We start from the raw sequence: 24,146 nt of genomic DNA, 5'->3' as shown, positions 1-24,146 counted from the left end.
GTTCATGTACTCTTTTAACCTTAGTGCTTAGAATAGCCAATTATATTTCAACCAACCATTTCATTTGTGTGGCTTGTTTTTTTAAGGCTGAACTTGATGGTCAAACTAATGCATTCTGGGAAAATTAGTTTTTCCCCCATATTAAACCAAATGTAAGGGATTAATGAAATATGATAACCTATAATATTTGCATAGAGGTTTCCCATGGGCACACAATGGTTGACTCAACGTTGTTTCCATGTCATTTAAATGAAATTACGTTGAACCAACGTGGAGTAGACGTTGAATTGACGTCTGTGCCCAGTGGGTTTGTTTTCCTTGATCAATCCTTTTAAGAGTTAGTGCTGAAAATCAATTGCTTCAACAATATTTTATATGCATGTATATAACGACATGTTTGATGTTTTATGTACAAGATGTATATTTGTATAGATTATACCTAAAATAGAAGAGGCATTTGAATTGTATTTAATTTCACTGAATTCAATTCTATTTCCTTTAATTAAAATTAAAATTGCAATTCTGCATCCTGTTTACTACTTCAATTCAAATTTAAGAATTGAATTGGAATTTGAGGCATTCTCAATTCAATTCCCGGACACACACAGGGTCGGATTGTCCTTTAGCTACTCACAGAATTATTCACAGAACAGGTATCTGGTCTAGAGAGGGGTAGAGGGAAAAGGGAGAGAGAGAGAGAGAGAGGTGTTTTCTATATATAGTGGTACATACTGTTGGCCAGCAGCCTGTAGTTAATGTAAATTAGCTAAAGTGTATCACTGAGAGAGTTGCCTGTTACTTTACGGTCCTATCCACATCCACCCACACACACATGCATACACCGATATTGTGCTGTCTATCTCTGCTGTAGGAACCCAGAGCGAGGTATCCACTTCCTGATCACGCGTGGTTTTGTCCCAGACACGCCCATGGGCGTGGCGCACTTCCTGCTACAGAGGAAGGGCCTGAGCCGACAGATGATTGGAGAGTTCCTTGGGAACAGTAAGCTGCTCTTCAACAGAGACGTCCTGGAGTGAGTCCACACACAAAATATAGCACACACACACGCACAGATAACCACACATACACACTTGAATGCATGCATACGGCATATACAATATGTTTTACACATACGTTAGGGTCCGGAATGATTGGATCCCTTGATAAAGATGAGCAAAAAAGACTGTATAAAATAAATAATACAAATACTGAGCTACTGTATATTGTATGCAGTGCTGGAAAAAGTACCCAATCGTCATACTTGAGTATAAGTAAAGATACCTGAATAGAAAATGAAAAAGTAAAAATTGAAAGTCACCCAGTAAAATTCTACTTGAGTAAAAGTCTAAAAGTATTTGATTTTAAATATACTTAAGTATCAAAAGTAAAAGTATGAATCATTTAAAATTCCTTACATTAAGCAAACCAGACCAGACAGCACCATTTTCTTGTTTTATTTATTTATTTATGGATAGCCAGGGGCACACTCCAACACTCAGACATAATTAACAAACAAAGCATGTGTGGTATGAGTCCGCCAGATCAGAGGCACAAGGGTTGACCTGGGACGTTCTCTTGATAAGTGGGTGAATTGGACCATTTTCCTGTCCTGTTAAGCATTAAAAATGTAAAGAGTACTTTTGGGTGTCAGGGAAAATGTATGGAGTAAAAAGTACATTATTTTATTTCGGAATGTAGTGAAGTAAAAGTAAAAGTTGTCAAAATTACAGATACCCCAAAAAACAACTTAAGTAGTACTTGAAGTAATTTTACTTAATTACTTTACACCACTGATTGTATGCTCCAAAAATATTGTATGCTCAATTAAATTTTCATTTTATACTAATAAAATTGCTCAGAGAAAGTGATTTTGTTTAACAAGTAATACACATTTTTTTTAAAATAAATATTGGATAATGACACTGAGCCTTTTTCTAAAATGTTTTATGAGATTGGAGAACACATTGTGAGGGATATTAGGTCATCCCTCCATACAGAATATTTCCAGATCCTTGACATCCTTCGTCTGCGCTTATGGACTGCCCTATTCAATTCAAACCAGAGGTTTTTAACGGGGTTCATGTCTTGAGTGTGATGTTGATTTTGTGGTCAATTAACAATTTCTTTGTGGATTTTGATGTGTGCTTGGGGTTATTGTCCTGCTGGAAGACCCAGGACTAGTGGAAGCAAATTTTCCCCATAACATCACAGATCCACCATCAGATTTTACAGTAGGGATGAGGTATTTTCTGCATATGCATTGTTCTTTCGAAGGCCAAACCCACTGCTGGTGTGCACGGCCAAAGACCTCTATTTTCATGTCATATGACCGAGCACTGGTTCCAATCCAAGTGACGTTCCGTTTAGCAAACCTCCAAACTTTGGTCAGTTGACATGAAGGTAGAGCTCTTAGGCCACGCTCAACAATGGTGGGTTTGGCTTTCAAAATAACATTGCATTTGCAAAAAATGTTGAACTCTAGCTTTCTGAGAGTTTTGTATTACTTGTTAAACAAAATCTCTTTCTCTGAGCAATTGTATTAGTACAGTATATGTAGTTTGAGCATACAATATAGCATAGTATTTGTATTATTTATTTTATACAGTCTTTTTGCTGATCTTTATCAAGGGATCCAATAATTCCAGACCCCACTGTACACACACACACACACACACACACATGGATGCATGCTCTCATACTGCAGAGAGAGCCAGGAGAGAGTGTGTTTTGCTTCGAGAAAAAATAGGTCACAGCACTCAGCACAATGTTTTTCTCTACATCTCTCGCCCTTCTCTCTCTTCTTTTCTCTCTACTCCCCCTCTATCTCTCTCTCTCTGTCTCACACAGCTTTCTTTGCCCTTATCCATTGGACGGAATATGTACTGTATATTTGCATTTGTTAAGTGTGTAAGCATATTTGTGTGTGTGTGTATATGTTTTCCAGGTCAGTGGTTCTGTAATGAAACTATGACTAAAAAAGGAAGAAAAAAACCACCAAGAGCAGTTGTACACTCACCCTCGTACACACACACACACACACACACACACACACACACACACACACACACACACACACACACACAGACACACACACACACACACACACACACACACACACACACACACACACACACACACACACACACACCAATGACGTCAACAGTGACATGAGCGAGACATACGCAACTAACCTCTCCTCCCCCTCTGTCTCTCTAGCTGTGTGGTGGATGAGATGGACTTCTCTGGGATGGAGCTGGATGAGGCTCTGAGAAAGTTCCAGTCTCACATCAGAGTCCAGGGAGAGGCCCAGAAGGTGGAGAGACTCATTGAAGCTTTCAGGTCAGACCCATCAACCAATCACATCACACCCTTAAACTGATCAGTCAATCAGGGTTACTCCAGGGTTAGGCACTCTAGTTCTTGAGTGCCATGAACAGCAGGTTCCAACGTAGCACCACATTTGACCTAACTACTAATAACCTCAGCAGCTGAGATAATTTATCAATATCAGAGATTAGCTCAATTCCACCTACCGAGTGTTCTCCCAGGTCTAAAACAAGAAGTGTCCTACATCCTGGATTAGGGTCTTTGGTATTGGTATTTTATTAGGATCTCCATTCAGCAGCTACTCTTCCTGGGGTCCACACAAAACATGAAACATAATACAGAATGACATAATACAGAAAATCATTAGACAAGAACAGCTCAAGGATGACATAATACAGAACTGGGAGGGGGTAGTAGGGTAGACATGCTATTACAGGTCTGTTAGGTAACAGATGTTATGTCATCTGTCATAAGGGTGACATAAGAAGTCATTTTAACGGAGGTATTCCTTTACGGATAAACACATTAATTTCTCATGTGATCATGTGAGCGAGCACGTGATCTTGTGAGATCTCATTTAATGTGATTTAATGTGAAGTTAATGTGATAACATGTGACAACCATGTGAAGCAATATGTGACAACATGTGAAGCAGTGGCACCTGTTATTTTGGCATTAATACATGTCACATATCAGTTTGCAAACAAGGTAAAGAAATTAACAAAAATGATTAATAAAGCCACATTTTGTAAGGCAGTTCCAAAATGCAGGTGTTTCAGCCTAACTCAGTGCATTCTGTGGTTGTGGGGCAGCCAGCGGAAAATACGGAACGTTGGTAATGTTTTCTAGTTGCGCCATGATTGTTTCAATGTTCTGTCACTCGTGGGGAAACTACGCCTTGAAAAATCTAAGGGTAGAGCTCGAGAATCGAACCCTTTGAGTGCTGCCATCGAGTTACATTAGAAGTGCCCATCCAAGAAGGCTCAAGGTCATTGGCCACAGATAAAATTGAGTCAAATCACATATCTACAGTAGCTTTGATAGCAAGCTAGCATTCATCAACATGAATGAAGTCGACAATCTACTGGCAAATCCTTTTCAATCCTTGTCATATGAAGATAAATAATGAAGAAAAATTATAGATAAAACGTATCGGTGCTCAACGGCCATTGGACAAAAACATTACACAACAAGTTGGAAATCGCAAATTCAACAATGAGTGGTTTGGAAGGAATCAGTGGCTAACTGCAAGCATTGCAAAGCAATCACTAGCCTGCTATTCAGTGGAGTGGGTGTGTGGTCCCAAATCTGGGTTTAAGGGTGTCTTTTCCAAGCTTAAAAGGATTAACATTCAACATTGGCAATGCTGTCAATCCAGCATGACTTCTGCCGTGCTCAAAACAACTGGAAACTCAGAACTGGGAAATCTGACTTCAGTGCGTTCAAGACAATTGGGAACTTGGAAAAAAACGAGCTCCGACTGGGAAAATATGTTTTGAATGGTCATCCAACTTGGAATTGCAAGTCGCCTCTTTCTAGAGCTCCAACCTGAAGATCACTGATGTCATCATGATTCAACCTTGTTTTTTTAACGTGTTCCCAGTTGTCTTGAAAGCACCATAAATCCAGAGAATGACAGACTTTGAATGATAGCCTGTTTTAGAGAAATGTCATCTTCAAATATTGTAAGAGCTTTCATTGTATGCTTATATGCCCCCTTTATTTATCCACGGTTCTGACTTGGGAGAATACTGTAAGACCGGCCCATGTTCTGTATTCTGTCGCTGTACATTTCAAAAGTGCTAAACAAATAGTTATATTGACCACGTCCGTCCTAGTTCACTCATTAAAGTTTCAATCGAAATAACAGATTGCCTCTCATCCGCTCGTCATCCCCTTATGACAGTTTGTACATCTCAATTGTCAGCAGAAACCACATCTGTTTAAGCAAGTAAGCCATATTAGCTCAGTTTTTTTATGCACACTTAGAATCTAGCCCTATCAGATCTGCACTAACAAACACCTGCATAGCGGTTGTTTCGGTGGTGGATGTCACGTTGGCATGAAGGATCAGGAGACAGACGCAGGAATGCGTAATAGTTTTTTTTATTAAGCCCAAATTATGGCGTGCCGTGTAAATAGCATGGGGACGAAGACCAAACAAACAAGTAACAAAACACAGGGTAGAAACCCAAAACAAAAGAGCGAGGAGTACATTGAATAAATAACACACGCGCACAATGATTAACCCACAGGACGAGACCCATAATCATCTGCGCAATCCACAAGGGCACGAAAGCCAAAACACACAGCACAGGTACTCACACGCACCAACGGACATTGTAACAATAAACGACAGCCCAATCGAAACCAAAGGGCACACTTATACAAGTACTAATCAGTGGGAACAGGGGACAGGTGTGCGTAATGAATGTTCCGGAGGGATCCGTGACAGTGGAACTGCATTAGAGCTGTCAAATCCACAAGTATCTCCTGGAAGTATACCAGGACTTGCATGTTTACTAGTTGTAACACCGGAATATGATATGTAATCTACACCTCAATTAGGCTGATAGAAATCCTCACTATTTTGTTTAATGATTTTAAATTTGAGTGTCATTATTTCTATATAGAGTAGCCTACACTTTCTCGTTGTCACGCTCGTCGGAAGAATACCATGGTGCAGCGTGGTACGTGTTCATGCTTCTTTATTAAAAAACCGAACACCAAACAAAACAACAAAAGAACGTAACGTCTTGAAGGATACACAGAGCTAACAAAAACAACATCCCACCACCTAAGGTGGCAAAACAGGCTGCCTAAGTATGATTCCCAATCAGAGACAACAATAGACAGCTGTCCCTGATTGAGAACCATACCCAGCCAAAACATAGAAACACAAATCATAGAAATAAAGAACATAGAATGCCCACCCAAATCACACCCTGACCAAACCAAATAGAGACATAAAAAAGGCTCTCTAAGGTCAGGGCGTGACACTCGTTCTGAAATTCGAACGTGAGTAGGACTGGTGTGGCTTCGTGACAATGATTACACAGGCAGCTGCTCACCGATTTGACAGGTCTAACGCAGTTACAACTCCAACACCGCCAAAAAAGGTGTCGGCAATCACGTGTTTATGCTTGATCTGATTGAATCTAGGTCTTAATGTCAGGTGTCCCAGAGAGCTGCTTCATTTTCGTTGGTGTTGTTAGATAATCACACGTTTATTGACTTGATTCCAGACAACTTTTAGCAAATGCGTTCTAGCCAATAAATCTGGGGCAGATATCTGTCATGGCCACAGACCTGGTGGTGAAGCAGGAAATTCAGGTTGCTGGCATCCAAGAAGTTGTGAGGTCAAATCCTAGGCATGGTTGCATCCCAAGTATGCTCACCAATGTTGAAGTCAGTTCCAGTCAATTCAGAAAGGGAATAAAAACATTTTTAAGTATTGAAAATAATTGGAATTAGAATTTCTGTGTACTTCCCAAATACAGTTAGTTGTTGTACAGTATACCATGCATTCAGACCCCTTGACTTTTTCCACATTTTGTTTCATTACAGCCATATTCTAAAATTGATTCAATTGTTTCTTCCCCCTCATCAATTTACACACAATACCCCATAAGGACAAAGCAAAAACAGGGTTTTAGACATTTTTACAAATGTATATAAGAAAAAAACTGAAATATCACATTTACATAAGTATTCAGACCCTTTACTCAGTACTTTGTTGAAGCACCTTTGGCATCGATTATAGCCTCTTGAGTGTGACGCTACAATCTTGGCACACCTGTAATTGGGGAGTTTTACCATTCTTCTCTGCAGATCCTCAAGCTCAGGTTGAATGGGGAGCGTCACTGCACAGCTATTTTCAGGTCTCTCCAGAGATGTTTGATCAGGTTCAAGTCCTGGCTCTGGATGGTTCACTCAAGGACATTCAGAGACTTTTCCCGAAGCCAATCCTGCGTTGTCTTGGCTGTGTGCTTAGGGTCATTGTCCTGTTGGAAGGTAAACCTTCACCCCAGTCTGAGGTCCTGAGCGCTTTGGCGCAGGTTTTCATCAAGGATCTATCTGTACTTTTGTCTGTTCATCTTTCCCTCGTTCCTGACGAGTCTCCCAGTTCCTGACGCTGAAAAACATCCCCACAGCCTGATGCTGCCACCACCATGCTTCATCGTAGGGATGGTGCCAAGTTTCCTCCAGATGTGACACTTGGCATACAGGCCAAAGAGTTCAATCTTGTTTTCATCAGACCAGATAATCTTGTTTCTCATTGTCTGAGAGTCTTTAGGTTCCTTTTGGCAAACTCCAAGGGGGCTGTCATGTGCCTTTTACTGATAAGTGGCTTCAGTCTGGCCACTCTACCATAAAGGTCTGATTGGTGGAGTGCTGCAGAGATGGTTGTCCTTCTGGAAGGTTCTCCCATCTCCACAGAGGAACTCTGGAGCTCTGTCAGAGTGACCATCAGGTTCTTGGTCACCTCCCTGACCAAGGCCCTTCTCCCCCAATTGCTCAGTTTGGACGGGCGGCCAGCTCTAGGAAAAGTGTTGGTGGTTCCAAACTTCTTCCATTTAAGAATGATGGAGGCCACTGTATTCTTGGGAACCTTCAATGCTGTTTTAACTTTGTCATTATGGGGTATTGTGTGTAAATTGATGAGGATAAGTATTTAATCCATTTTAGAATAAGGCTGTAACGTAACAAAATGTAGAAAAAGGGAACTGTAAGCATAAATAAGAGGTGATACTATACTGCACTGCAAATTATTGGTGGTAAAATTATATATATAATAATATATAATAAATGTATATAATTAACACTGACAATTAACACTGAAAATATTTGAATAAGTCTTTACACTAAGCAGTGTGTTAATTGAACACTTTTCCAGTGTCTATATGGGTCCACATACTCCACACTTTCAGTGTTGATTTACCACTCTGTTAATTATTATTATTAATTATATATTTTTGTACATAAAAATGTGTCTATCATATGTTCATGTCCTAGGCCATTTGTGTAGAACCATATACACTGAGTTTACCAAACATTAGGAACACCTTCCTAATATTGAGTTGCACCCGCCCCCCTTTTGCTCTCAGAGCGGCTTAAGTTTGAGACCTTGATGTTCATCAAATGCAATTTCCATCTTAAATAGAAGGATAGAAGTACAGTCTGCTGTCATTCTGATCTAAGAATATTACTCCTGCTTATTATGAAGAAAACATACATCTGTTTAACTTTGTAAACTAAAGGTGTGTTTAGAATTATTTTTGTTGTATTAATGCTATTTATTCTCTCCTCAGACTAATATTATTCTGTTTGTCCTGTGGGTACCTTTGCCACTGTTCCACCCCTTGTGTATTGCGCTGTCATGGTGTATTTAAAAAAATGACCGTTAAAGAATCATAGGCTATGACAATGATGTAAAGAGTAATGTAATGCAGGATGTAAAGCAATTCTGAAAAATGTCTGTTAAACACTTATTTGGCAGTCGAATAACTTGCATATATTCAAATACCTTCAAATATTATTTGTTTTTCTGAAACCTGTATTTGAATATCAGAGAAAATAGATGCCAATAGATGCCTTTAGTTGAATCTCTATATTCGACTACCTCGAGTATTTGAAAAGTTGGTATTTTCAAATAAATTACAAAATACAACTATTTTCTCTAGCTGTGAGTAGAAGATCTGTTTAGGAAGCCTTGAGTCGCTCATCCTCTTGAGATGACCTGCCCATCGGAGTTGGTCTCATTACGATGGCTTCTATATTGGAGGAGTTGGTTCACCCCAGGTCACTGATGATGGTTTGTCTGTCTTCCCAGCTGATGTTAAGTATTTTCCTGAGGCAGCGTTGGTGGAATCTTTCAAGGGGTTTGATGTGTTTTCAAAATGCAGTCCTGGGTAGCCATTTGATTAGCTATTCAGGAGTCTTATGGCTTGGGGTTAGAAGCTGTTAAGAAGCCTTTTGGACCTAGACTTGGCGCTCCAGTATCGCTTGCCGTGCGGTAGCAGAGACAATAGTCTATGACTAGGGTGGTTGGAGTCTTTGACAATTTTTAAGGGCTTCCTCTGACACTGCCTGGTATAGAGGTCCTGGATGGCAGGAAGCTTGGCCACAGTGATGTACTGGGCCGTACGCACTACCCTCTAGTGCCTTGTGCTCAGAGGCCGAGCAGTTGCCATACCAGGCAGTGATGCAACCAGTCAGGATGCTCTTGATGGTGCAGCTGTAGAACTTTTTGAGGATCTGAGGACCCATGCCAAATATTTTCAGTCCCCTGAGGGGGAATAGGCTTTGTCGTGCCCTCTTCACGACTGTCTTGGTGTACTTGGACCATGTTAGTTTGTTGGTGATGTGGACACCAAGGAACTTGAAGCTCTCAACCTGCTCCACTACAGCCCCGTCGATGAGAATGGGGGTGTGCTCGGTCCTCCTTTTCCTGTAGTCCACAATCATCTCTTTTGTCTTCATCACGTTGAGGGAGAGGTTGTTATCCTGGCCCCACACGGCCAGGTTTCCGACCTCCTCCCTATAAGCTGTCTCATTGTTATTGGTGATCAGGCCTACCACTGTTGTGTCGTCTGCAAACTTAATGATGGTGTTGAAGTCGTGCTTGGCCATGCAGTCATGGGTGAACAGGGAGTGCAGGAGGGGGCTGAGCACGCACCCCTAATGGCCCCCGTGTTGAGGATCAGCGTGGCAGATGTGTTGTTACCTACCCTTCCCACCTGGGGGCGGCCCGTCAGGAAGTCCAGGATCCAGTTGCAGTGGGAGGTGCTTAGTCCCAGCGTCCTTAGCTAAGTGATGAGCTTTGAGGGCTCTATGGTGCTGAGCTGTAGTCAATAAATAGCATTCTCACGTATGTGTTTCTTTTGTCCAGGTGGGAAAGGGCAGTGTGGACTGCAATAGAGATTGCATCATCTGTAGATCTGTTTGGGCGGTATGCAAATTGGAGTGGGTCTAGGGTTTCTGGGATAATGGTGTTGATGTGAGCCATGACCAGCCTTTCAAAGCACTTCATGGCTACAGACGTGAGTGCTACGGGTCGGTAGTCATTTAGGCAGGTTAACTTAGTGTTCTTGGGCACAGGGACTATGGTGGTCTGCTTGAAACATGTTGGTATTACAGACTCAGCAAGGGACATGTTGAAAATGTCAGTGAAGACGCTTGCCAGTTGGCCAGCATGCTTCCGTGTTGCTAGCCTCGAAGCAAGCATAGAAGTAATTTAGCTTGTCTGGTAGGCTCTTGTCACTGGGCAGCTCATGGCAGTGCTTCCCTTTGTAGTCTGTAATAGTTTGCAAGCCCTGCCACATAAGACGAGCGTTGGAGCTGGTGTAGTACAATTCAATCTTAGTCTTGTATTGATGCTTTGCCTGTTTGATGGTTCGTTGGAGGGCATAGCACGATTTCTTATAAGCTTCCAGGTTAGAGTCCCGCTCCGTGAAAGCGGCAGCTCTACCCTTTAGCTCAGTGCGGATGTTGCCTGTAAACCATGGATTCTGGTTGGGGTATGTACGTACGGTCACTGTGGGGATGACGTCCTCGATGCACTTATTGATGAAGCCAGCGACTGATGTGGTGTACTCCTCAATGCCATCGGAAGAATCCCGGAACATATTCTAGTCAGTGCTAGCAAAACAGTCCTGTAGCTTAGCATCTGCGTCGTCTGACCACTTCTTTATTGACCGAGTCACTGGTGCTTCCTGCTTTAGTTTTTGCTTGTAAGCAGGAATCAGTAGGATAGAATTATGGTCAGATTTGCCAAATGGAGTGCGAGGGAGAGCTTTGTACCTGTCCCTGTGTGTAAAGTTGGTCTGGAGTTTTTTTCCCTCTGGTTGCACATTTAACATGCTGGTAGAAATGAGGTAAAACATATTTAAGTTTCCTTCATTAAAGTCCCCGGCCACTAAATCAAATCAAATCAAATGTATTTATATAGCCCTTCGTACATCAGCTGATATCTCAAAGTGCTGTACAGAAACCCAGCCTAAAACCCCAAACAGCAAGCAATGCAGGTGTAGAAGCACGGTGGCTAGGAAAAACTCACTAGAAAGGCCAAAACCTAGGAAGAAACCTAGAGAGGAACCAGGCTATGAGGGGTGGCCAGTCCTCTTCTGGCTGTGCCGGGTGGAGATTATAACAGAACATGGCCAAGATGTTCAAATGTTCATAAATGACCAGCATGGTCAAATAATAATAATAATCACAGTAGTTGTCAAGGGTGCAGCAAGTCAGCACCTCAGGAGTAAATGTCAGTTGGCTTTTCATAGCCGATCATTAAGAGTATCTCTACCGCTCCTGCGGTCTCTAGAGAATTGAAAACAGCAGGTCTGGGACAGGTAGCAGAACAGTTGAAACTGGAGCAGCAGCACGGCCAGGTGGACTGGGGACAGCAAGGAGTCATCATGCCAGGTCGTCCTGAGGCATGGTCCTAGGGCTCAGGTCCTCCGAGAGAGAGAAAGAAAGAGAGAAAGAGAGAATTAGAGAGAGCATACTTAAATTCACACAGGACACCGGATAAGACAGGAGAAGTACTCCAGATATAACAAACTGACCCTAGCCCCCCGACACATAAACTACTGCAGCATAAATACTATAGCACAGCCCCCACACCACTAGAGGGATATCTTCAACCACCAACTTACCATCCTGAGACAAGGCAGAGTATAGCCCACAAAGATCTCCTCCACGGCACAACCCAAGGGGAACCCAGACAGGACGATCACGTCAGTGACTCAACCCACTCAAGTGACGCACCCCTCCTAGGGACGGCATGAAAGAGCACCAGTAAGCCAGTGACTCAGCCCCTGTAATAGGTTTAGAGGCAGAGAATCCCAGTGGAGAGAGGGGAACCGGCCAGGCAGAGACAGCAAGGGCGGTTCGTTGCTCCAGAGCCTTTCCGTTCACCTTCACACTCCTGGGCCAGACAACCCTCAATCATATGACCCACTGAAGAGATAAGTCTTCAGTAAAGACTTAAAGGTCTGCGTCTCTCACATGGGTAGGCAGACCATTCCATAAAAATTGAGATCTCTAGGAGAAAGCCCTGCCTCCAGCTGTTTGCATAGAAATTCTAGGGACAATTAGGAGACCTGCGTCTTGTGACTGTAGCGTACGTGTAGGTATGTACGGCAGGACCAACTCGGAAAGATAGGTAGGAGCAAGCCCATGTAACGCTTTGTAGGTTAACAGTAAAACCTTGAAATCAGCCCTTGCCTTAACAGGAAGCCAGTGTAGGGAGGCTAGCACTGGAGTAATATGATCAAATTTTTTGGTTCTAGTCAGGATTCTAGCAGCCGTATTTATGACTAACTGAAGTTTATTTAGTGCTTTATCCGGGTAGCCGGAAAGTAGAGCATTGCAGTAGTCTAACCTAGAAGTAACAAAAGCATGGATACATTTTTCTGCATCATTTTTGGACAGAAAATTTCTGATTTTTGCAATGTTACTTAGATGGAAAAAAGCTGTCCTTGAAACAGTCTTGATATGTTCGTCAAAAGAGTTCACAGTTTTATTTGAGACGACTTTACAACCATCAAGATTAATTGTCAGATTCAACAGAAGATCTCTTTGTTTCTTGGGACCTAGAATAAGCATCTCTGTTTTGTCCGAGTTTAAAAGTAGAACGTTTTCAGCCCTCCACTTCCTTATGTCTGAAACACAGGCTTCTAGCGAGGAGTGCCGCTGGATGAGCGTTTTCCTGTTTGCTTATGGCCTCATACAGCTCATTGAGTGCGGTGTTAGGATATTATCCATTAGGATATTGGTGGAGAGGTGGCTACCTAGGTATGTGAAACTGGGAATGTTTTCAAGTATTGTACTGTTGGCAGTGATCTTGGGGGACGGCAGGTTGCTTCCCATGGTTGCTGGAAGTAGTTCTTTGTTTTTCTGGGGTTGAGTGTTAGACCCATCCTGCTGTATGCTTTTGTGAATACGTTAGCAGTGACCTGGAGATCAGCTTCTGAACTCACACAAACACACACACACACTGCTCCTTCCCAGTGTCAAGAGTATTTGATGTGCAGCAGGACTCTCAAGAAACTGAAAACTCAGGAAGCTTGTATGTGTGTATCTTTTCTCAGGATGTAAGAACCCACAAATAAACAGTATTACATAATGTCTGAAGTTAAGAAAGAAACATTAAATAGTTACTAACTAATGACACGAATGGACAAGCAGTTTGCCTCTGAGGCCATTACAACAGAATAGCTTTCTGTCTCGGCAGATAGCCTAGCATTTAGTATTGGGCCAGAGACCGAAAGGTTACTCGTTTGAATCCCTTAGCCGACAAAGTGGAAAATCTGTTGATGTGCCGCTGAGCAAGGCACTTCACCCTAATTACGTCAGGGTTGCTGTTGACCCCACTCTCAGGGGGAGTTGGTATATGCAAAAAACACTTCCAATTCATGTCCAGTGCACAGAAATAGGACACATTTATGCATCCACCAAATTATTATTGTTATTATTTCACTCTCTTTGTCTTTGTGTACCTTTCATTGTCTCTCTCTTTGACTCTCTTTGACTATCTCATTCTCTGTCTCTTTTTCAATATCTCCCTCTGCCCCCCTGTTAGAGATACTGTATGTGTAACAACAACTCTCTTTACATCTCTCTCTCTCCATCTCTCCAGTCAGAGGTATTGTATGTGTAATCCCGAGGTGGTGCAGCAGTTCCATAACCCAGACACCATTTTCATCCTGGCCTTTGCTGTGGTCCTCCTCAACACTGATATGTATTCCCCTAACATCAAACCTCAACGCAAGATGGGCCTTGACGACTTCATACGCAACCTACGAGGTGACAGGCTGTCTTTGTATATGTGTGTCTGTGTTTGTCTGTCTGTGTGTTGTTTGTGTGTGAAACACAAATCTAAAAATGGTACCTAGCTTGTTAAACGGTATCTATCTTATTAAACGGTACCTAGCTTATTAAACGGTACCTAGCTTATTAAACGGTACCTATCTTATTAAACGGTACCTATCTTATTAAAAGGTACCTAGCTTATTAAATGGTACCTAGCTTGTTAAACGGTACCTAGCTTATTAAACGGTATCTAGCTTATTAAACGGTACCTAGCTTATTAAACGGTACCTAGCTTATTAAACGGTACCTAGCTTGTTAAACGGTACCTAGATTGTTAAACGGTACCTAGATTGTTAAACGGTACCTAGATTGTTAAACGGTACCTAGCTTATTAAACGGTACCTAGCTTGTTAAACGGTACCTAGCTTGTTAAACGGTACCTAGATTGTTAAACGGTACCTAGATTGTTAAACGGTACCTAGATTGTTAAACGGTACCTAGCTTGTTAAACGGTACCTAGATTGTTAGGGGGGTTGCGTCTTTGTTTTTGCCTTTTTTGCTTTTCTTTTGAGCCTACTGATAGAAGAAAGAATAAAAATAAGTCCACAGTGGTAATTTATGGACAGTGTGTGCCTGTGTGTGTTTGACTCAGTATAATAAACTGCAGAAGTCTTGCAACATTTATGACAGTGTTTCTGAGCCTGGTGTTAGAGACTAGAGACACTGGAGCGGTTATTTATAGAACAGGCGCACAGACAATGCTTTGTACACTGAGTATACCAAACATTAGGAACAGCTTCCCAATATTGAGTTGCACACCCTTTCGCCCTCAGAACAGCCTCTATGTGTCGGGGCATGGACTCTACAAGGTGTCAAAAGCGTTCCACAGGGATGCTGGCCCATATTGACTCCCACAGTTGTGTCAAGTTACGCACGGGAAACACACGGGAAACACACGGGAAACTGGGGGCGTGAAAAAAATAGCAGTGTTGCAGTTCTTGACACAAACCGGTGCGCCTGGCACCTACTAACATACCCTGTTCAAAGGCACTTAAATATTTTGTCTAGCCCATTTACACTCTGAATGGCACACATACACAATCCATGTCTCAATTGTCTCAAGGTTTAAAAATCCTTATCTAACCTGTCTCCTCCCCTTAATCTACACTGATTGAAGTGGATTTAACAAGTGACATCAATAAGGGATCGTAGCTCTCACTTGGATTCACCTGGTCAGTCTATGTCATGTTTTGTATATTTTAATACAACACAGGACCAATTTCATATGGAATGAGTGACAGCTGGTTGAAGGAGACAGATTGAATTGTGGGGGATCAGGGATGGTGAATCTAGAGAACACACCAAATCGGGGGGTGAGAGAGGATGGACTGGGGGCTGAACATCATTAACTCCTGTCCGCTCCCGAGTGGCGCAGCGGTCAAAGGCACTGCATCTCAGTGCTAGAGGCATCACTACAGACCCTGGTTTGATTCCAGGCTGTATCACAACTGGCTGTGACTGGGAGTCCCATAGGGCGGTGCACAATTGGCCCAGCGTCGTCCGGGTTTTGCCGGTGTACGCCGTCATTGTAAATAAGAATTTGTTCTTAACTGACTTGCCTAGTTAAATAAAATAAATAAATAAATAAAATGTTCTACTGGGGATGAGGCTTCTGTTGAATCTCTCTTGACTGAAACACAACACAAGATCTCCCTCTAGTGGCGAGATACAGCCACAGCAGGGTGATAGATTTGATTTTGATTTTGTCACAAGCACAGGGTCGCAGATGTAGTTGCAGTGTACAGTGAAATACTTAAGCTCAGTGCAGGTGTGAATGAAACAATAATATTAATAATAAAATAATAATAATATGGTAGGAATAGTGGTGGCTATTCAGTATTATAAATGTCCATTGGGCTGTGGGCAGGGTAGATGTCTGTTGAGGGGGGATGTCCAATGGGGAAGCAGAAAATGGTGGGTGGGGGGGGCTGACTAGTGGTGGCTATTCAGCAGCCTGATGGTCTGGGGGTAGAAGCTATTGGCCAGTCTGTTCGTTTTAGCCATGATGCTCCTGTACTGCCCGCATCTGAGTGATGGAAATGGGGAGAACAGGCCGTGGCTCGAATGGCTGAGGTCCCTGATGATCCTAACATCAGCCACACCTGCCCTGTCCTGCAACGAGCCTGAACCAGGAATGGAGTCAATTCAGTTTGCAATTCATTTTCTGAATTCCCTCTCTAGTTCCTTGTGTGTGACTGGTAGTGTGTGTCCATGTTCCCTCAGGAGTGGACGACGGAGCAGACATCCCCAGGGAGATGGTGACAGGGATCTATGAGAGGACCCAGCAGAGAGAGCTACGCTCCAACGAAGACCACGTCACCTACGTCAGCCGTGTGGAACAGTCCATACTGGGCATGAAGACTGTGAGTGTGTTGTGTGACAGAGAGAGATAGAAAGAGAGATTGGTGTATGTGTGTGTGTGAGATAGTGAGAGAGATAGAGAGAGTGGAGTCTGTGTGTGTGTTTACCCAATGGTTTACAGTTGAAGTCGGAAATTTACATACACCTTAGCCAAATACATTTAAACTCAGTTTTTCACAATTCCTGACATTTAATCTGAGTAAAAATTCCCTGTCTTAGGTCATTTAGTATCACCACTTTATTTTAAGAATGTGAAATTTCAGAATAATAGTAGAGAGAATTATTTATTACAATTTTTATTTATTTCATCACATTCCCAGTGGGTCAGAAGTTTACATCCACTCAATTAGTATTTGTTAGCATTGCCTTTCAATTGTTTAACTTGGGTCAAACGTTTCAGGTAGCCTTCCACAAGCTTCCTGCAATAAGTTGGGTGAATTTTGGCCCATTCCTCCTGACAGAGCTGGTGTAACTGAGTCAGGTTTGTAGGCATCCTTGCTCGTACACGCTTTTTCAGTTCTGCCCACAAATTTTCTATAGGATTGAGGTCAGGGCTTTGTGATGGCCACTCCAATACCTTGACTTTGTTGTCCTTAAGCCATTTTGCCACAACTTTGGATGTATGCTTGGGGTAATTGTCCATTTGGAAGATCCATTTGCGACCAAGCTTTATCTTCCAGACGGTTGTCTTGAGATGTTGCTTCAATATATCCACATCATTTTCCTGCCTCATGATGCCATCTATTTTGTGAAGTGCACCAATCTCTCCTGCAGCAAAGCACCCCCACAACATGATGCTGCCACACCCGTGCTTTACGGTTGGGATTGTGTTCCCCCTTGTGTTCCCCCTTTTTCCATAACGATGGTCATTATGGCCAAACATTTTCTATTTTTGTTTCATCAGACCACAGGACATTTCTCCAAAAAGTACGATCTTTGTCCCCATGTGCAGTTGCAAACCGTAGTCTGGCTTTTTATGGCGGTTTTGGAGCAGTTGCTTCTTCCTTGCTGAGCGGCCTTTCAGGTTATGTCGATACAGGACTCGTTTTACTGTGGATATAGATACTTTTGTACCTGTTTCCTCCAGCATCTTCACAAGGTCCTTTGCTGCTGTTCTGGGATTGATTTGCACTTTTCGCACCAAAGTACGTTCATCTCTAGGAGACAGAACGCGTCTCCTTCCTGAGCAGTATGACGGCTGCGTGTTCCCATGGTGTTTATACTTGCGTACTATTGTTTGTACAGGTGAATGTGGTACCTTCAGGTGTTTGGAAATTGCTCTCAAGGATGAACCAGACTTGTGGAGGTCTACAATTTCTTTTCTGAGGTCTTGGCTGATTTCTTTTGATTTTCCCATGATGTCAAGCAAAGAGGCACTGAGTTTGAAGGTAGGCCTTGAAATACATCCACAGGTACACCTCCAATTGACTCAAATTATGTCAATTAGCCTATCAGAAGCTTCTAAAGCCATGACAGAATTTTCTGGAATTTCCCAAGCTGTTTAAAGGCACAGTCAACTTAGTGTTTGTTAACTTCTGACCACTGGAATTGTGATACAGTGAATTATAAATGAAATAATCTCTCTGTAAACAATTGTTGGAAAAAATACTTGTGTCATGCACAAAGTAGATGTCCTAACCGACTTGACAAAACTATAGTTTGTTAACAAGACATTTGTGGAGTGGTTGAAAAAATGAGTTTTAATGACTCCAACCTAAGTGTATGTAAACTTCCGACTTCAACTGTATGTGTGTGTGTGTGTGTTTTTCTGTAGATCCTGTCTGTCCCCCACCGTAGGCTGGTCTGCTGCTGTCGTTTGTTCGAGGTGGCAGACTTCAACAAACCTCTGAAACAGAAACTGGCCAACACCCAAAGAGAGGTGTTCCTTTTCAACGACCTCATACTGGTGAGAACACACACAAGCACACACACACACACACACATGGACACATGCACACACACACCCACACGTTAAAGCATGACTAGTGTTTATTTATGTGATAATGCCCGAGAAGCTGGTGTTTGGAGGATATATTGGCACTGGTGTTATTAGGCCTGGCAAACCGTGCCAATATATCCTCCAAACACCGGCTTCTCGGGCATTATCACTTTTATACAACGGTACCAACAAAATCAAATAATGATTTTCATTAAAATGATGAATTTATTCATACTTTTCTTCCTTCCACAAGATATAGTCCCAAAACAAATCTAGGGTTGCTAAACAAGCCGGCTGGTCGTTCGTTCTATTGGTTCGGTTGCCAGAGATGCGACCCAGTTGTTCAGTCTTTTTGTTCTGTTTCTATGGACGCGACCCAGTCGTTCAGTCTTTTTGTTCTGTTTCTATGGACACGACCCAGTCTTTCGTTCTAAATCAGTGGTCACCAACCTTTTCTGAGTCAAGATCACTTTCTGAGTCAAAATGCATGCCGAGATCTACCGCTCTGATTTTTTTATTAACATGACTTAAAAAATGTAAGCCTATGCAACATTAACCAATTAAAACAGTTCTGTTGCAATGAGGTTGGTGCAGTAAGCTGTAGGCCCAATACATTATCACCGCATACTGGCTTTGCTTGAATTTACCTGCCAATGCATTGTCATTCAGGACATTTTTTAAAATTATATTTCAAATCTTGAGTTAGGCTATATGATCACACCGGTAATAGATACATTGTTCTATTACTTGTGAGGCACAGCTGAGTGAACATACATTTAAATAATTTGCTTTTTATTTTACTGGGCTGATGGTGGCTGCATCTGATGGTCAGTCTCAGGGAGGGAGCAGCAGACTGAGGGTCCGTCTCTCAACATCCCTCCGCTCTCCCTTTCCTCCACTGACACTGACCAAAAAGGGACACTGTCTTCCAGCTGATGGCGAAACTCGAGTCGCACCGCATTATTTCTGCCTCATGCAGAAATTCATGTTGTTACTCCTATGAACAGAGAAATTTAAATATTCCTTGATATTAAAAATGACCCAAGCCGCTAATAATAACAACAACGCAAGCCTATAGATACACTTTCCTACTCATTCATTACTGCTTGTTGTAGCGCTGAGTGGAAATAGGAAGAACGCGCATTTTATGGGTTATAAAAGTGTTGAATACAAAGTGTTGACAGTGCTGAGTGAGAACTTAAACATCAACTCACTCATAAAAACAGCAGCTCTTTGCTGTATTCGTTGACAGTCTCTCTAGTCATGGTTTTAAACGTTTTGAAATCTCACAGTATCAATTTTGCCTTAGCTTTCTTTTACGCCTCCTACGTACTGCAGAGTTGGTCATCTGAGCAATCTGATTGGCCAGCGGTACGCATAGTGCACTTGATTTCCTCTCCAGGCCCACCCGGAAGGAAGAGTTTGTACCTTCAGACACATGATATGGTAACAGTTTTCCTACCCGGCGCCCAGGGATGCACCTACCACCAACAGCGCGAGACTAATAAAACTAATTAGGAACACAAAGGCTTTATCGTTGGGTTTATTACAGAAATGTTTGGCGATCGACTAGAAATTCCTTGGATATCGACTAGAAATGCCTTGGAGATCGACTCGTTGGTGACCACTGTTCTAAATGTTCCATTGCCATACTGGCTGGCAACGTTCTTATGGCTTGCTTGATAGCTAGCCAACTACGGCTAATTTACAGTCACGTCAAACAGTGCAGACAGAATAACAACAGTAGCTGCATTTGTTTAAGCTGTTTTCTAGTGATATTTATTTGGATACATCCATAATAATGAGCTAATGAGGCACGATTTCGCCTGGCATAGAAAATGTACTCTGTTAGGACACTAACGTTATTCAGAGGAGCTAACCAACAGCACAAGTAACACAATAGCTTCAAACTGAAGCTGGATAGACTGCAAACTAGCTGCACTTCGTTTCGTTTGAACTTTTTCAATTTACATTTCTTTGTATATATCCATAAAAAATGATGGCAGCTGATTCATGATTTCGACTGCCTGAAAACGCTGCCTGCCTCTCGTCCCGACTCCCGACCCCAACACGTTCATTTCCATGGGACAGTTGGAGATCGAATTTGAATATTGAAACAATGTTGCAAATGTCAGAGAGACAGACAGCAAGGTTTATACAAATATCCACTGTTGAAAACTAAATGTTAGTCTAAAAGAAATGTGAGATAAAGTCTAGATGCTTTTTAAAGTGGAGATCAAGTTCATTTAATTGTCTGGCTGGGCTGATGAGACAGTGGATGGCGCAGTCAAATGGAACAGTCATAGATTTATCCGGTGAAAATTTGTGGAATAGACACCGGCTGGAATGCGCTTTTAACCAATCAGAATTCAGGATTAGAACCACTTGTTGTATACGTGTGTGTGTGTGTGTGTGTGTGTGTGTGTGTGCTCACTGTATGTCCATTCTGTTGTCTCCTCACACAGATCCTGAAGCTGTGTCCAAAGAAGAAGACTTCTGCTTCCTACACCTTCTGTAAAGCCATGGGTCTACTGGGCATGCAGTTTCACCTCTTCAGCAATGATTGTAACTACTATAACTACTACAACTTGCTACTACTACTATAACTACTCTACTACTACTACTCTACTATTGCTACTACTACTACAACTACTACTACTACTACTAGTAGCTCCCGAATGGCGCAATGGTCTAAGGCACTGCATCTCAGTGCTAGAGGTGTCACTACAGACCCTGGTTCAATGCTGGGCTGGATCACAACCGGCCGTGATCGGGAGTCTGATAGGGCGGCGCACAATTGGCTCAGCGTTGTCCGGGTTAGGGGAGGGTTTGGCCGGGATAGGCCGTCATTGTAAAATAAGAATTTGTTCTTAACTGACTTGCCTAGTTAAATAAAGGTTAATAAAAAAAATACAAATATTACTATCACTACTACTACTCTATTATTATTATTATTACTACTACTAATCTACTACTCTACTACTTCTACTCTACTATTATTACTACTACTACTACTACTACTACTACTACTACTACTACTTTACTACTACTACTACTATTACTACTACTACAACTACTACTACTACTTTACTACTAATACTACTACTACTTCTACTCTACTATTATTACTACTACTACTACGACTACTACTACGTTACTACTACTACTATTACTACTACTACTACTGCTACTCTACTAATATTATCACTACGGCTACTCTACTACTACCACTACTATGCTACTACTATTACTACTACTACTACTACACTATTATTATCACTACTACTACTCTACTACTACTACCACTACTATGCTACTACTATTACTACTACTACTACTACTACTCTACTATTATTATCACTACTACTACTCTACTACTACTACCACTACTCTGCTACTACTATTACTACTACTACTACTCTTCTACTTCTACTCTACTATTATTATCACTACGGCTACTCTACTACCACCACTACTTTGCTACTACCATTACTACTACTACTACTCTACTATTATTATCACTACTACTACTCTACTACTACTACCACTACTCTGCTACTACTATTACTACTACTACTACTCTACTACTTCTACTCTACTATTATTATTACTACTGCTACTAAGACTACTTTACCGCTATTACTACTACTACTGCTACTACTATTACTATTACTACTACTCTACTATTATTATCACTACTACTACTCTATTACTACCACTACTATGCTACTACGATTACTACTACTACTACTACTAATACTACTACTACTACTACTACTACTACTACACGACATCTACTACTACTACTACTACTGCTACTACACTACTACTACTACTACTACTACTACTAATACTACTACTCTACTGTTATTACTATTACTACTACTACTCTACTATTAGTATTATTACTACTACTACTACTACCACTACTCTGCTACTACTACTTCTACTGCTACTACTACTACTACTACTACTACTATTACTACTACTACTACTACTACTACTACTCTACTACACCTACACCTACTACTACTCTACTATTATTATTACTACTACTCTACTACTACTGCTACTATTACTACTACTACTATTACTACTCTACTACTGATACTACTATTGCTACTACTACTATTATTACTGCTACTACTATTGCTACTACTACTATTACTACTCTACTACTGCTACTACTATTGCTACTACTACTACTCTGCTACTACTATTATTACTACTCAACTATTATTATTAATACTACTACTACTACTACTACTACTACTCTACTACTGCTATTACTATTATTACTACTACTAGTACTACTAATATACTACTACTAGTACTACTACTACTCTACTATTATTACTACTACTCTACTACTATTGCTACTACTACTACTACTACTACTATACTACTACTTCTGCTACTGCCACTACTACTACTCTGCTACTCCTACTACTAATCCGCTACTACCACTACTACTAGTACTACTACCACTACTCTACTATTATTACTACTACTACTACTACTACTCTAAAAGTACTGCTACTACTACTATACTACTACTAGTACTACTACTACTACTACTACTACTACTACTACTACTATACTATGCTATTACACTGTACTGCTCCATACATAGCTAACTATGAGCAGTGACATTGTCTGTCCAGTGTCCTACTATGCCCATGACATCGCCATTCTAGTTACATAGCTAACTGTTTTTGTGTGTGTGTGTGTGTCCAGACTATGCTCATGGCATCACCATGTTGAGTCCGTTCTCTTCAGAGAAGAAGCAGCTGGTGAGTTTCTGCTCCCCCAGCGGAGAGGAGCTCAGGAATTTCACAGAGGAGCTACGTGAGTCCATCACTGAGGTCAACGAGATGGAGCAGATACACATCCAATGTGAGCACACACGCATACGCACGCACGCATGCACACCACACACACACACACACGCATAAGCACGCACACCACACGCACGCACGCACACACAAGCAGGCTCTTTATGTAATTATATGGTCATATCTCGCTGTCTGTAGGGGAGCTGGAGCGAGAACAGGGGGTGCAGACTCACACCCCCCACACCAATGGAGGACAGATGGACACACTCAGTCGACACACAGGATCACCCACTGGTAACAAACACAAAGTTAGCGACTAGCATCCACACATCATGCTGTGTCTCTGAGTGTCACTTGTGTGTTTCTCCCCTCAGCTCAGCAAGATCTGTATGACAAGACTGGCAACAACACTGTGGAGGTGAGTTACATACACACTCTGCCTCAGGTAAGTGTATGTGTGTTAGCAAAGATGCACACAGGCGAGTAGTAGGGAGACCCTCCTCAGCTCCCTCCAGCTCTGTGTGCCTCATAGCAACACAGCTGCAACTGGAGGGATAGCTTTAGCCATCAGCCTTCTGCTAACAGAGACCAGTAATTAGCTATTAGCCACCTGCCAATGCACGGTTATCTATTAGCTATTAGCCTCCTGCTAGTAGGGAGTTAGCTATTAGCCTCCTGCTAACACAACATCTGCCTCCCAGCCATCATAAGCTTTTCTAAGCCCTGCTGGCTTGCTAGAAAACCATCTCCATGGCAAGACTCAGAGTTAATGTACGTGTGTGTCTGTGTATGCATGCACATGTATGACT

The 24,146-nt window shown here is 41.9% G+C and overlaps 1 protein-coding gene across 2 annotated transcripts in view; it reads left to right on the top strand.

Moving 5' to 3' along the window:
* LOC139539998 (IQ motif and SEC7 domain-containing protein 3-like) overlaps nucleotides 1–24,146 on the top strand; it is a 43,828-nt gene that overhangs the window by 17,950 nt on the left and 1,732 nt on the right. For both annotated transcript variants that reach the window (XM_071343467.1, XM_071343468.1), the window contains exons 6-14: nucleotides 872–1,033; nucleotides 3,217–3,339; nucleotides 13,970–14,136; nucleotides 16,426–16,565; nucleotides 18,338–18,469; nucleotides 20,968–21,067; nucleotides 23,240–23,398; nucleotides 23,536–23,631; nucleotides 23,712–23,755. In XM_071343467.1, the coding sequence (XP_071199568.1) occupies nucleotides 872–1,033; nucleotides 3,217–3,339; nucleotides 13,970–14,136; nucleotides 16,426–16,565; nucleotides 18,338–18,469; nucleotides 20,968–21,067; nucleotides 23,240–23,398; nucleotides 23,536–23,631; nucleotides 23,712–23,755 (1,123 nt within the window). The remainder of the gene's footprint in view (nucleotides 1–871; nucleotides 1,034–3,216; nucleotides 3,340–13,969; nucleotides 14,137–16,425; nucleotides 16,566–18,337; nucleotides 18,470–20,967; nucleotides 21,068–23,239; nucleotides 23,399–23,535; nucleotides 23,632–23,711; nucleotides 23,756–24,146) is intronic.

The sequence above is a fragment of the Salvelinus alpinus genome, chromosome 15, assembly GCF_045679555.1.
Source record: "Salvelinus alpinus chromosome 15, SLU_Salpinus.1, whole genome shotgun sequence".
NCBI classification, from domain to species: Eukaryota; Metazoa; Chordata; class Actinopteri; order Salmoniformes; family Salmonidae; genus Salvelinus; species Salvelinus alpinus.
Note: the sequence above shows the minus strand (reverse complement) of the source record. Positions and strands in the feature narration are given on the sequence as shown.